Source organism: Arachis ipaensis, chromosome B3 (assembly GCF_059453495.1).
Source record: "Arachis ipaensis isolate K30076 ecotype BB chromosome B3, ASM5945349v1, whole genome shotgun sequence".
NCBI classification, from domain to species: Eukaryota; Viridiplantae; Streptophyta; class Magnoliopsida; order Fabales; family Fabaceae; genus Arachis; species Arachis ipaensis.
In genome coordinates, this window is record NC_142438.1 from 138,858,631 (window position 1) to 138,871,057 (window position 12,427).

General features: G+C 34.9%; 1 protein-coding gene across 1 annotated transcript; it reads right to left on the bottom strand.

The window, feature by feature from the left end:
• Positions 1-4,673: 4,673 nt before the first annotated feature.
• On the bottom strand, positions 4,674-6,216 carry LOC148572596 (serine/threonine-protein phosphatase 7 long form homolog). Its single transcript, XM_088507620.1, has 3 exons — positions 5,531-6,216; positions 5,351-5,447; positions 4,674-5,270 (listed from the first exon to the last, which is right to left on the bottom strand). Exons 1-3 carry the CDS (start codon positions 6,214-6,216, stop codon positions 4,674-4,676), a joined length of 1,380 nt encoding a protein of 459 aa, XP_088363746.1.
• Between the last annotated feature and the right edge of the window lie 6,211 nt (positions 6,217-12,427).

The window sequence follows — 12,427 nt, forward strand, 5'->3', positions numbered from 1 at the left end:
GGTAAAAAAAAAAAAAAAACTACTCAATTTCATAATTATTATTTACGAAATATAAATTTTTATTGCAATTTAACCGATGGTGTCAACGAAATTAAAACAATAGAAAACAGATTAATTTATTGACATTTTTTGGTTTTAAGTTAATAAAAAATAATTAATTTTAAAATATACATATTAATAAAAAATATTTTTATTTTAATTCAAATAAAATATAAAAAAAATAAAACTAACAAAAATAAAAATTCCAATTTTGTGTATTAACATTAATTAAATTTTGAATTTTTACTCTTATTAATTTTGATTTTTTACATATATATTTTCTATTTTCAAATATCAATCTATTTTTTTCATGAACATGAGTGTCATTTGATTAAAAACACATTACATTGATCAATCTCACATTAGTATCTGTTACTTGAATTTTGCAGAAAATAGTATAGAATCTTTTTTAAAATTTGTTAGGAATATGTGTCGGCTAATTTTTTTGCATATGACGCAAGGTTTGATGTAACGGCAGGTTATGGAACTTATAGGAGTTTTACACCAGTGTGACGGTGGTTAGGTGACGAAAGAAAATCAGACGGTCCGAATTCTTGCAGGTGGGAGGGAACACAAATCGGATCGTCCGATTTGTGCTTGGTGGATAGTTGTGCACAGAAGTCGGACCATGCGATTTGTTGCATGGGTGAGAAAATTTTTTTGGCCCAAACAAATCGGACCCACCAATTTGAGGGCTGCATTCAAAAAAATTGGCAGAACACCCAAATCGGACCCAAAGATTTCTGGGTTTCAAATGTTTTTGGGCGGGCTGTTTAGTAATCGGACTGTTCGATTTTTTGGTTCAAAAAATTCGAATGACCATGCAAGTGGTCGGATCGTCCGATTTCAGTGTAATATATACCTACCCAAGCTGACCAACCCATTTCATTTTCTTCTTCTCCGGTGCTACAAGACCCTAAAGCTCTTCTCTGCAGATCTCTTCTTCTTCTTTGTAGATATCTTCTTCTCTATTATCATGGATGATAGAGTAAGATTAAAGGTGTATTATAATGGCCAAATTTTATTACAAAAATCAGAAGGAGTAAAATTTGTGTGAAAATCCGTTAGATATTATTATTCAATTCACACTGTCATTTGAAGAATTAAAAGGTGTCATTTGTGAAAAGATGAATTCTGAAGTATCCAGGAGAATGGCGTATATTCTGTACACGATATCCGATATCTGTGTTTGGTGAGTTCGTTCAATTTCAAACGAAATACGTGACCGATGAAGCGAGCATGAAAGAAATATTTTCAGTGTATCTTGAAAGTCGGTCCCGAATATCGTTCATCGAACTGTATATTGAGTTCGAGCAATCTCCAGCGGACCGAGATATTGAGTTGGAAGTTTACAACAGTGATAGTGAAGAAGAGTTTGAAAGTAACTACGAGAACGTTCATCCGGGTATAGACGAGGATCATGCTGACGATGATATGGTGGCAGATGTGGCGGATGTGGCAAATGCACTAACAAACCAGCAGCCATTTGAGGAGCCGACTTTCATGCGATCATTGGATTTGGACGCCATGCATGCACCGGAGTTTCCTCAATATATAAATGCAAGTACGTCATCATTTTAAATTAAGATTTGTTAAAGACTTAAAGTATGATTTGTGCATAGGTTTTGAGTTTAGGACAAATATTCAAGACAACGGTAAATATAGCATATAATTAGTAATTGTTTAATGTTTGATTATCAAGTAAACATGTATACTGAGATATTTAGTATTTGCCATCATTGTTACTAAAACCGAATCGGACCGGTCGGTTTGACCAAAAAATCGGTGAACTGGTCTGGACCAACTGGTCCAACCGGAAAATTGATGAACCGGATCGAACTGGCCGGTTTGACCAAAAACTGATGAACCAGATTCCAGTCCAGTCCGATGATGAGACTGCACAAAGCAACGAACCGGTGTGAACCGATCCAATCTGGAGTGAACCGGTTAAAACCAGTCAAACTCGGTAAAGTTAACAAAATATTTATTGTTACTGTTTCATATTGTTTTAGAATAGATAGATATATTTAAAATGTTAGTGAATATTTTTTACTATGGATTGTTTTTTACTTACATAGGACCGGGTCAATCGGTTGAACCAGTGACCCACCGATTGAACCAGTGATGTGATAACCCAGTAACCTGACCGGTTCGATGATCGGTTCAGTTTTGAACTTACTATTTTTTCCATTGTTGTGTGATTGTTAGTTTATTACACTATTAGTTCTGACAACTATAAAATTTGTGATGTGATTGCAGCAGAGCTTCCCGTTATGCCAGATGGTGAATTTACCGTGGGAATGGAATTCAGTTCTAGGGAGGCAGTAATTAAGGCGATGAAAGATTATACTATCCGCAGAGGTATAAATTATCGGGTGCATGAGTCAGAGCCAACGACATTCTATACTAAATGCACCCAGTATGGCGCAGGATGTGATTGGCTTATCAGGGTGAGCAAAATGTCCAGAAAGTACTGTTGGAGATAAGAAGGTACAATGGCAGTCACACCTGTACTAGGGCCACCATTTCTCAAGATCATTCGAAGGTGGATTCCAACAATGTTGCAGAAGCAATAAAGCCATTGGTAGAAGTTGACCCGTCTCTAAAGGTGAAATCAGTGATTGCAGAAGCGCAGTCAAAGTTTAACTACACCATAAGTTATTACAAAGCATGGTTGGCAACACAGAAAGCAGTGGAGTCAATTTTCAGAGGTTGGGAAGCTTCGTACGAAGCCTTGTCGATATGGTTTGAGGCCATGTGTCACAAGGAGCCATCCGCAGTCGTTCATTTTGAAACAATGCCTGGGTATCAGGGAGATGACTTGGTTCCTAATATTTGTGTACTACACCGAGTCTTTTGGAGTTATTACCCTTGTATTAGAGCATTCAGACATTGCAAGCCAATAGTGCAGGTAGATGAAACTCATTTGTATGGAAAATACAAGGGTTGTTTGTTGGTTGTAGTTTTACAGGATGACAACAACAACATCGTGTCTATTACATTTGCGATAGTTGAGGGAGAGACATCTGAGGCTTGGCACTTTTCTCTAAGTAACTTGCGACAGCATGTTGTGACACGTGATGGTGTGGGCCTTATCTCCGATCGACATGATTCTATTAGGTCATCTATTGCTCGCAATGACGGAACTTGGTCTCCTCCCAGAGCATTCCACATGTTTTGCATCAGACATATAGAGTCCAACTTTTTGAGGAAGTTCAAGGCTCTGTATCTACAGAAGCTTATCGTAAACATCGGTATGATAGTTACGATTATAGTTACTCTTGAACCCAATTATTATGATGAACGTTGTTTATAGTGGGTCTTTTTTTTATTGACAAGATACTCGCGAACAGTTCGCGAGTATGAGACGCGTTATCAGCGTTTACGCGATAGGGGTGAGGCTTATACCAACTGGTTGGATCGGATTCTATGTGAGCAATATGCTTTAGCATTTGATGGGGGATATCGATGGGGTCATATGACCACCAATCTAGTGGAATGCATCAACTCGGTACTGAAAGGGGCTCGCAATCTTCCAGTCACTGCACTTGTTAAGGCAACGTTTTATATGCTTAATGAATTGTTCACCCGAAAAAAAGCCGAGGCTGAGGCTCGGATCAATGCAGGACATGAGTTCTCTGAGATTGTAACCTCCAAACTGCATGCAAATCAGTGGGCAGTGGGTAACATCCAAGTTACTTGCGTTGACCGACAGAATAAGGTATTTGAAGTGCGTGAGTGTCCAAGTGGTGTAGAGTATGCAGTGAACCTTCGTCAACATCGGTGTGTGTGGTGTATTCCAGGTCGATCGGCATCCGTGTCGACATATGTTTGCTTGTTGTGCAAACCAGCGGATGGATTAGCAATTGTATGTACATGATGTATACAAAATGGACTAAGTTCGACGTGTTTACAGGGCTAGGTTTAGACCACTAGGGAATCCCACAACATGGCCTGTCTATCATGAACCTCGATTCATAGGTAATCTGTTCCTCAGACGAGTATCCAAAGGTCGGCCAAGGATGACCCGTTTCTTCAATAACCAACTAATCAAACCAACTAATCAACTCAAATCAAACTAACTAATTCAATAATCAACTAAGCAAATCAAATCAAACCAACTAATTCAATAACCAACTAATGAAACCAACTAATCAAGTCAACTAACTCAATAACCAACTAATCAAATTAAATCAAGCCAGTCTAACCAATAAATTGTTTTACCTGCACTAGGCACTAGACCATTGCCCCCTCATCATCAGCATCATCAACCTCCTCATCCTCATCATCGTCCTCATCCTCATCCTCATCCCATCCGGATGGTCAACCAGAAAGTCATCAGCACCATCATCAACTGTCTGGTAGCTCTCCTGGATTAGACACATCGGAACACGACGTGAATTTCTGCTCTGTATGATCCCCCTCGTGGCATCATCACTCCTACTTGAGTCAACAGAAATTCTACCTCCGGAATTACCAGAGGAAGTGAGCTGACGAGGTCTCGTATCCAATGACAATCTACCTGGAGCAATCCCACTCGGTTGGGTCCTCTGGTTTGTGGGAATGTCTCTATAAGCTGGATGTGAGTAACCTGGCACAGGAGCCATGAATCTAAGCAGCTGGCTGAACGAACCCTATTCACCTGATTCTTGGTGCAAGACACTCCAATACTGTTGATGTACTGGTGGTGTGAAGTAATCCGCAGAATGCGTCTCAGGAATGTATGGTGTGAACTGCTCAGGCTCTTGTTGTGCTTGTGGTTGGGGGGGCGATGGCGGTTGCGGTGGCGGTGGTTGTACTTGTTGATTCTCCTGATTTTGCATAGGATCACCGTCCTGATTCTCTTGCGGTTTGAGATCTGATAGATGCAAGTGGTCACCATATGTACCTCGGTACCAATGCAAGTAGATATCTAGCTGGTGCTGTGATGGCACCATGTGCTCGACAAGAACATGACTATACTGATTCGTCCAATGCATAACCCAGAATGAGTGGGTTCCAGACCAATCTTGATTCTTCGGACCTATCAGAACTTTGCCGTGTGCTTCACCTAGATCCCGCTCTTGATGAGGAATGCCCTGAGTCAAGCTAAATTGCCTCCTTAGTCTATCAGATGCATGCCACTCAATACATTCAATAGATATAAGCAGAACTGTGGTCGAATGCTGACGGATATCAGGAGGAATCACGTATGGATCGATCCGACTAATTGCATAAACCTCCCAAACAAACTGCACACATTATACAAGTAAAAGAGGATTACACACTGAATAATAATACGGCTAAACGAAAACAACAACTTACTTATTACAACAAACCTGTCCTTCTTGCAGACTATCAGTTCTCTCCAAAAATGAGCTAGGGTATGAAATCTGTAAGGCCGATTCTCACGCTCCCAGTTACGCCACCTGACATCAGACAATTCATTAATTTACATTTATCAATACAATTTAAAATACACTATTTGAAAGCATTTAGTAATTAAATTTACCTATTTGCAATCGGAAAGATTCGAGGATTGCCAGGAATAGGCGCAATGAATGGTAGACGGATCCAAGTCCAGGTAAGTAAAAGTGTCAGCGGACCATCAATCTCTTTACAGTCGACACGAGTTGCCCTACACAACGCTCTATACAGGTGTGCCAAGCATGCCGATCTCCAACTGAACTGTATGATCCCGACAAAATTACGGAGTAACAATAGAAACTTCCAGTGCACCCATGCCCCAAACTTATCTCCAAACACGACAGTCCCAAACAGTAGCATTATGTGGCACTTCACGTACCTCTGAATTTGAATATCGTCAACCAACACTAAACGATCTTTCAATCCTCGAAACCACGTCAACTTGATGAAACTTCCCCTATAATATGCCTTCCTAGGTGCAACACCAAACTGATCCAAGCATTCACCATCTAATGCCTCGTAACTACCGAGTGTCGGTCTTGTAACTGGCAGACCATTCGCCGGAAGACCAAGAATTAACGCCACGTCCTCCAATGTCATGACACGCTCACCAACCGGAAAATGGAATGTGTGGATCTCAGTGCGCCATCTCTCGATCAGAGCATTAATCAGTGCCGACTGACATTGGACAACTCCAATCTGTGAAACATGATAAAAGTCGGTGTCCCGTAAATACCCCTCCACTATTGGATGGTACCGATCCGGCGGCATGTAGTGGTCACATTGCAACATTCTAGAACCCTAAACACAAACATAATATTAATTAACTAACAACTTAAATTTAACAGAATAAAAATTTCATTATCAAATAACCAGTAAAACATATCCACAATCAATAAAAATAATAATAATAACAATACTACTAAATAAATAACTATTATATTATATACTAATACTCAAGTAACTATTCAATTATATTCTAACAACATACATACAATAATAAATCAATCATTAATCCTTTATTAAATATTTATGTTATACTTATAACAAAAATAATTAAATTAATAATTTTTAATTTATAATATTTATTTTACTATCCTACGAAAGCTTAATAATAAACATTATTACTACAAAAAAAATATTTATTACTAACAATTAATACTAATTAATTTATTTATTATCACACGTACTACCAATCTTAATATTAGTGATGTATTCTAATAATAATTAAACCATCAGTAGTAAATAACAATTATTATTATTATTATTATTATTATTATTATTATTATTATTATTATAAATTCATTAATAATAATTAATAATAATTATTTTATTTATCATATCTCCATTTTTAATAACAGTATTATTATTATTATTGCAATTATTCTATTAATAACAATAATTAATTTATTATCATAATATACAATAATCATTTTTTCTAAATAATATTACTACACTATTCCCTATTCTCTAACATTTGCATTATAATCTACTATTACTAATCCCTAAAATTATTTTAATTAGATTAAAATATTTAAAAATTATTACTACACTAATTTCTAACATTATCATTATAATAAACTACTAATCTCTAATATTATAATTATTATTATTTTAATTAAAATAAAAATTTCTAAAATAAAAACTTACATAATTAAAATGATCAAGATAATTAGTAATGTGGAGTTCCGGACGATTGACATCTTTTATTCTTCTTCTTCTAGACATTGCTAAAAATGAGTGGTCCAATTTTTTTTTTAATTCAAAGCTTCATCAATGGAGGGCCATGGAAGAATGAAGCTAGTGGTGGGGTTGGAGGAGAAGAGAATTTCGTTGCTGCTTGAAAGTGAAAGGGAATGGGGGGATTCAATCAGTAAAGGCATGCATACATCTTGGTGGGAGGGGACACTTGCATGCACGACACGTGAATGGGGGCACAAATCGAATGGTTCGATTTGTGTACCTTTCCAATCCCTAATCAAACCGTCCGATTACTGGCATCAAATCGGACCGTCCGATTTTTCATCACAGCCGTCACATCTGCATGAAGCACCATGGATGCCCATAACCGTGTTACACACCATCTTCTCCCCAATATGTAAAATAAAAAAGTGTAATTTTGTTATAAAATATAAATATTATTGATGTTTTAGTTAGAGATGGGTGTAGTTAGTGTATTTACAAATTAGTAGATGTGTCATAGAGAAATTTCAACACGTAGGAAGCATGTTGAGTCAATATGTGGGGGCGTACTGTCACGTGTCAAAGTCTAATTAGTTGGTAAAGCAGCACTTGAATAGTGTACTCAGTGTTCCCCTTATATAAGGCAAAACTCGGTACCATTTCATTGCGAAAAAGAGAGTTGTTTAAGTGTATTGCTAGTGTAATGGAGGGTACAGTCAATTTGATGGTGTATCACAATGGTAAAATTATATGGAATACTCATAAGGGAGTGAGCTTTGTGTGTAAGAATCCACTTTTGTTTGTGGTCCATTTACTATGACGTTCATTGAGCTTCAAAACGGTCTCTATCAAAACATGGAGAACGATATGTTCAGGAGAGTGACCTATATTCTATATCGAGATCCCGTTATAGTTTTTGGTAGTCTAATACAGTTTGATATTATGCTAATCATTGACGAAGCAAGTATACAGAATATGTTTTATATTCACCGGCAGACTCAAGTACGACAGCCAAAGATTGAGCTTTATGTTGAGTTTGAAAATGTAGAAGAAGATGGAATTCAACATGATTCAAATATAGAAGATGATAGAGTTGAAGTGTACGAAGAAATGAACAATGATAGCGAAGAGGTCTTCGAAACTACTTATGAAGCCGGTGACGAAGACGAGGATGGTGTTGTGAGAGGTGAGGCAGTAGTGGAGAATGTAGCGGTTCCCCCCGTAGTAAGTCAACCGATGGGCGTTCCACCTTTTATGCATATTTTGGATCTTGACACCATGCATGCACCAAAATTTTTCGAATATGTAAATACAGGTAGTGACGAGGGAATAAATTAGTTTAAATAAATAAAAATTATTACAAATAAATATTTATAATACTAATTTACATCAATATAAATATTGTTCTAATAATAAATAAAAAATATTTATTTATTTAAATATTATAAATAAAAAAATATTTAATAAAATTTATTTATTAAAATATTTATTTTTTCAATATTTAAAAATAAAATATTTTATAAATATTCACATATTTATTATAATATTTATTTATTAAAATATTTAATAAATATTCGCATATTTTTTTAAAAAATATTTATTTATTTATTAATATTTAAATTATTCATTAAATGTACAAAAAAAACCCATTATAACAAAAAAAATTATATATTCATATTTATATAAAATAAAATATAATTATTTTGGACAAATAAAAATATTATTCAAAAATATTAATAAAATAAAAAAAATAAAATAACAATGCTATATTTTCATATGATACTAACAATAATAAAAATTAAAAAAATTTAAATACATAAAAAATAAAAATTTATCAACTTACATAAATTGGATGATCCAAATAATTAATAATAGGGTAAAGTACTAAATTGGTCCCCTAGGTTTGGGCGTAATTCTGTTTTGGTCCTTAAGGTTTAAAGTGTTCTATTTAAATTAAAAAAAGTTTCATTTAGCATCAATTTAGTCCCACAGTGAGGTCAAAATTAAATAATTAACAAAATGTCCTACATAACAACAGTACAAGTACAAAATCGATAATCTGGAGAATAAGTACAAGCTCCAGAGGCATAAAATCAACCATTGATACATCAATACATTTATTTATTATTTTTTATAATATAAATAAAATATTTTCTATAAAACTAAAGAAAATGATAAATAAATGTATTGATGCATCAATGATTGATTTTGTGCCTCTGGAGCTTGTACTTGTTCTCCAGATTATCGATTTTGTTCTTGAACTGTTGTTATGTAGGACATTTTGTTAATTATTTAATTTTGACCTCAGTGTGGGACTAAATTGATGCTAAATGAAACTTTTTTGGATTTAAATAGAACACTTTAAACCTTAAAGACCAAAACAGAATTACGCCCAAACATAGGGGACTAATTTAGTACTTTACCCTTAATAATATATTCTTTGGGTGCAGTACAATTACGTACTATTTTTTATTAATAGAAACTAATATTTTTTTTTGTATAATCACTCTTTTAAAAAAAAAATTAGCTACACTAACACTAACACTATTAACCCAACTCTCTTCTTCTTCTTCACTTTAGCTTCTCTCTCAAACGCACTCTCACTCGGTGACATCAAATTGAAGAAGAAGGAGCTCTATTTAAAAAGTTTTGGTCTATTTCGCATATATGTTATTCCTCGAAAACGCACGCTAATCTATACAAAAGCTAGTAAATTTCTAAAGCACCATGCCACCCGCATGTTGACAAGGTGCTGCTACGTAGTTGACGTTCCTATTTCATCACACCCCGTGTGTTGACAGGATGCTGCTATGTTGCTGACGATCCTGTTTCATCATGTCTCCTAGGGGTGTGCATGGCCCGGTCCGGCCCGAAGATCCGACCCGGTCCGGAACACTTTAGGGGCTAATTTGATGTGATTTCATCGGGTCTAGGGTCGGGTATGGGTTTCAAAAGTAGACCCGGTCATTATTTCGGGTCGGGTCCGGGCCATAGCTCGGGTCACCCGAAATCGGCCCGGTCATCATACACAATTAATATTTTGTGTTATTAGTGATGGATGATGGCTATTATTATGTGAAATTTAAGTATTGTAAACCTTAATATTTTGTGTTATTAGTCATTATATATAAGACTATAAGTTAATGTTTTATGTTTAAAATGCATAAGACTTTAGACTAATGCATAATCTTGTGTTATTTGTATTGATTTAAATATTTGGTGTTATTAGGCAATATTAGTATTGATTATGGTTATACTTTGATTTTAGAGAAGAGTTAGTTCTTATTATATTTTTCTAAGTGAATTTTACCATGTCAAATAATGGTTGGAGTCTTAGAAATTTGGATATTTTTACATGCTAATTTACAAGAAGGTATCAAGGTAATATAATGTTAACGGCCCGGTTTTCACCCGGTTTTTACCCGGTATAATCATGGCCCGAAAGTGTATAGGTTTCATCGGGTCTAGGGTCGGGTCCGAGTCTAACAAATAGGCCCGATATATATTTCGGGTCGGGTCTGGGTTACATCAAACCCGGTTTCACCCGACCCATGCACACCCCTATTGTCTCCTGCATATTGAAAACCTGCTCCACAAACTAACAAAATATCGAATATCAATATTGAGCGAAAACACAATTTTACTTTCCATATTAAAAATAAAAATTGCACAAAATGTGAAGCATTATCAATTATCATCAAGTGGTAACAAGACACTCACTATGATGTTGAATTGCTGATTATTACGTCAGTTTGACTTTATAACTTAATCCTTGACTATAGCACTTGGCACTGCAGAATAGTGTCTAATCACAAAGCCTCATCCCCTACTTTTGATTAGAACAAAAGATCTGGTCGGTGATGGTTGTTGCAAATCAAATTGGAACACAGTGCCTTTAACCCCCCTTTGGTACAATCTGACACTAGTAGGGTTACGTTACAAATTGTGTTATGGACAATTGAGGGTAGCTTTAAACTATGAATAATGAAAAAATATTAATCAACTTAAATGTACAAAACAGAAATAACTACACAAACCATTTCTACAAAGTTTTAGTTGTATGAATGCATAGTTTTAGTTATGTCTCGAATAGTTGAATTGTTTCTCATATAAACTTTAATAGATCCTTGGGCTTCTTTATTTTTTGAGAATTGGGCTTAATAGGATATTTATTTAAAGGGCTCCATCACCCCCCACACAGTGATCCAAATTTTAAAGGCCTTGATCCAAAAATAAGAGGGAGTTTTATGAAAACCATTAAATCCGACATTAGATATGCTTGAGAAAAAATAAGAAAAAAAAGAAGATTAATTTAAACCTGTATTTTAAGTGTAAGATCCCTCTAAGAGCACCAACTAGATTCTGGGTCCTTAGTGTTTTGGAAGGAAACAGTGAATTGGAAAAGGAAAAGAAACATCATGGTTGGTGGTACCTCTCTTTCGTTTCACTCCAGCTATATTATGCCTACCATCCCACTCCATTGCACGTTCTCAATCTCATTATAATATTGATCACTTCTTTAATCACTATCTCATAAACCTAACATGTCTTCTTTCTCCACTCGCCAGGCATTTCTTCGCTGTAATTCTGCCTTCTCTTTCTTAAATCAAAAACTAAGCACTTGTCCTTTCTCAAACTTGATCAAACCCATTCAAGTCTTAGCTTCATTTCTCTAACTCAAAACTCAAAAGTAACTCACCCTACAAGTTTCCAAAATTAACCAAAATATTGCTATTTTCTTTAGAATTTAGCTAATTTGTATATTAAAAGTATATTTTAACCTGTGTTTTTAGAGTATAAGACTATAAGTTAACAAAATTCTTTTATTTATTAGTTTTCAAGTGTAATATTGATGGTTTTTATTTACAATCGAAAATTTTATTATCGTTAAACACAAGAATTAATCTCTTGTTACTTTACAAACATTTTAATAGGGTTTTTTTTGGTATTGGTGACGTAATCTATTTTAACTAAATTAAAGCATCATTGGTAACAAATAATTTATTTTCATACATAAATTCTAGTTATTTACAAAAGGAAAAAAAAAAGGACCCTAATAAAGGCCTAAATCTGTAAATCAAATAGAGAGAACTTAATTCAAAATCAAGTAACTGACTGTGCTGTCAATTCCATATTTTGAGTGATTCTCCGTTTCAAGTCCACAAAACGGTCTGAGAAATTAGAGATGTATTCTAGCCTCCAGGGATCTCACCATTTTTTTTTATTTTAAGAAAAAGAAAGGATTTTCCAGAATAATATATAACTTGATATGAATACCTGGCTTTTATCTATTGGTGCT

Coding starts and splice junctions, on each gene's coding strand:
- LOC148572596 (XM_088507620.1), bottom strand. CDS start 6,216: ATGCCGCCGGATCGGTACCATCCAATAGTGGAGGGGTATTTACGGGAC. Junction 5,448..5,530: donor ATCTTTCCGATTGCAAATAG/GTAAATTTAATT, acceptor GTCTGATGTCAG/GTGGCGTAACTGGGAGCGTG. Junction 5,271..5,350: donor GCAAGAAGGACAGGTTTGTT/GTAATAAGTAAG, acceptor TAATGTGTGCAG/TTTGTTTGGGAGGTTTATGC.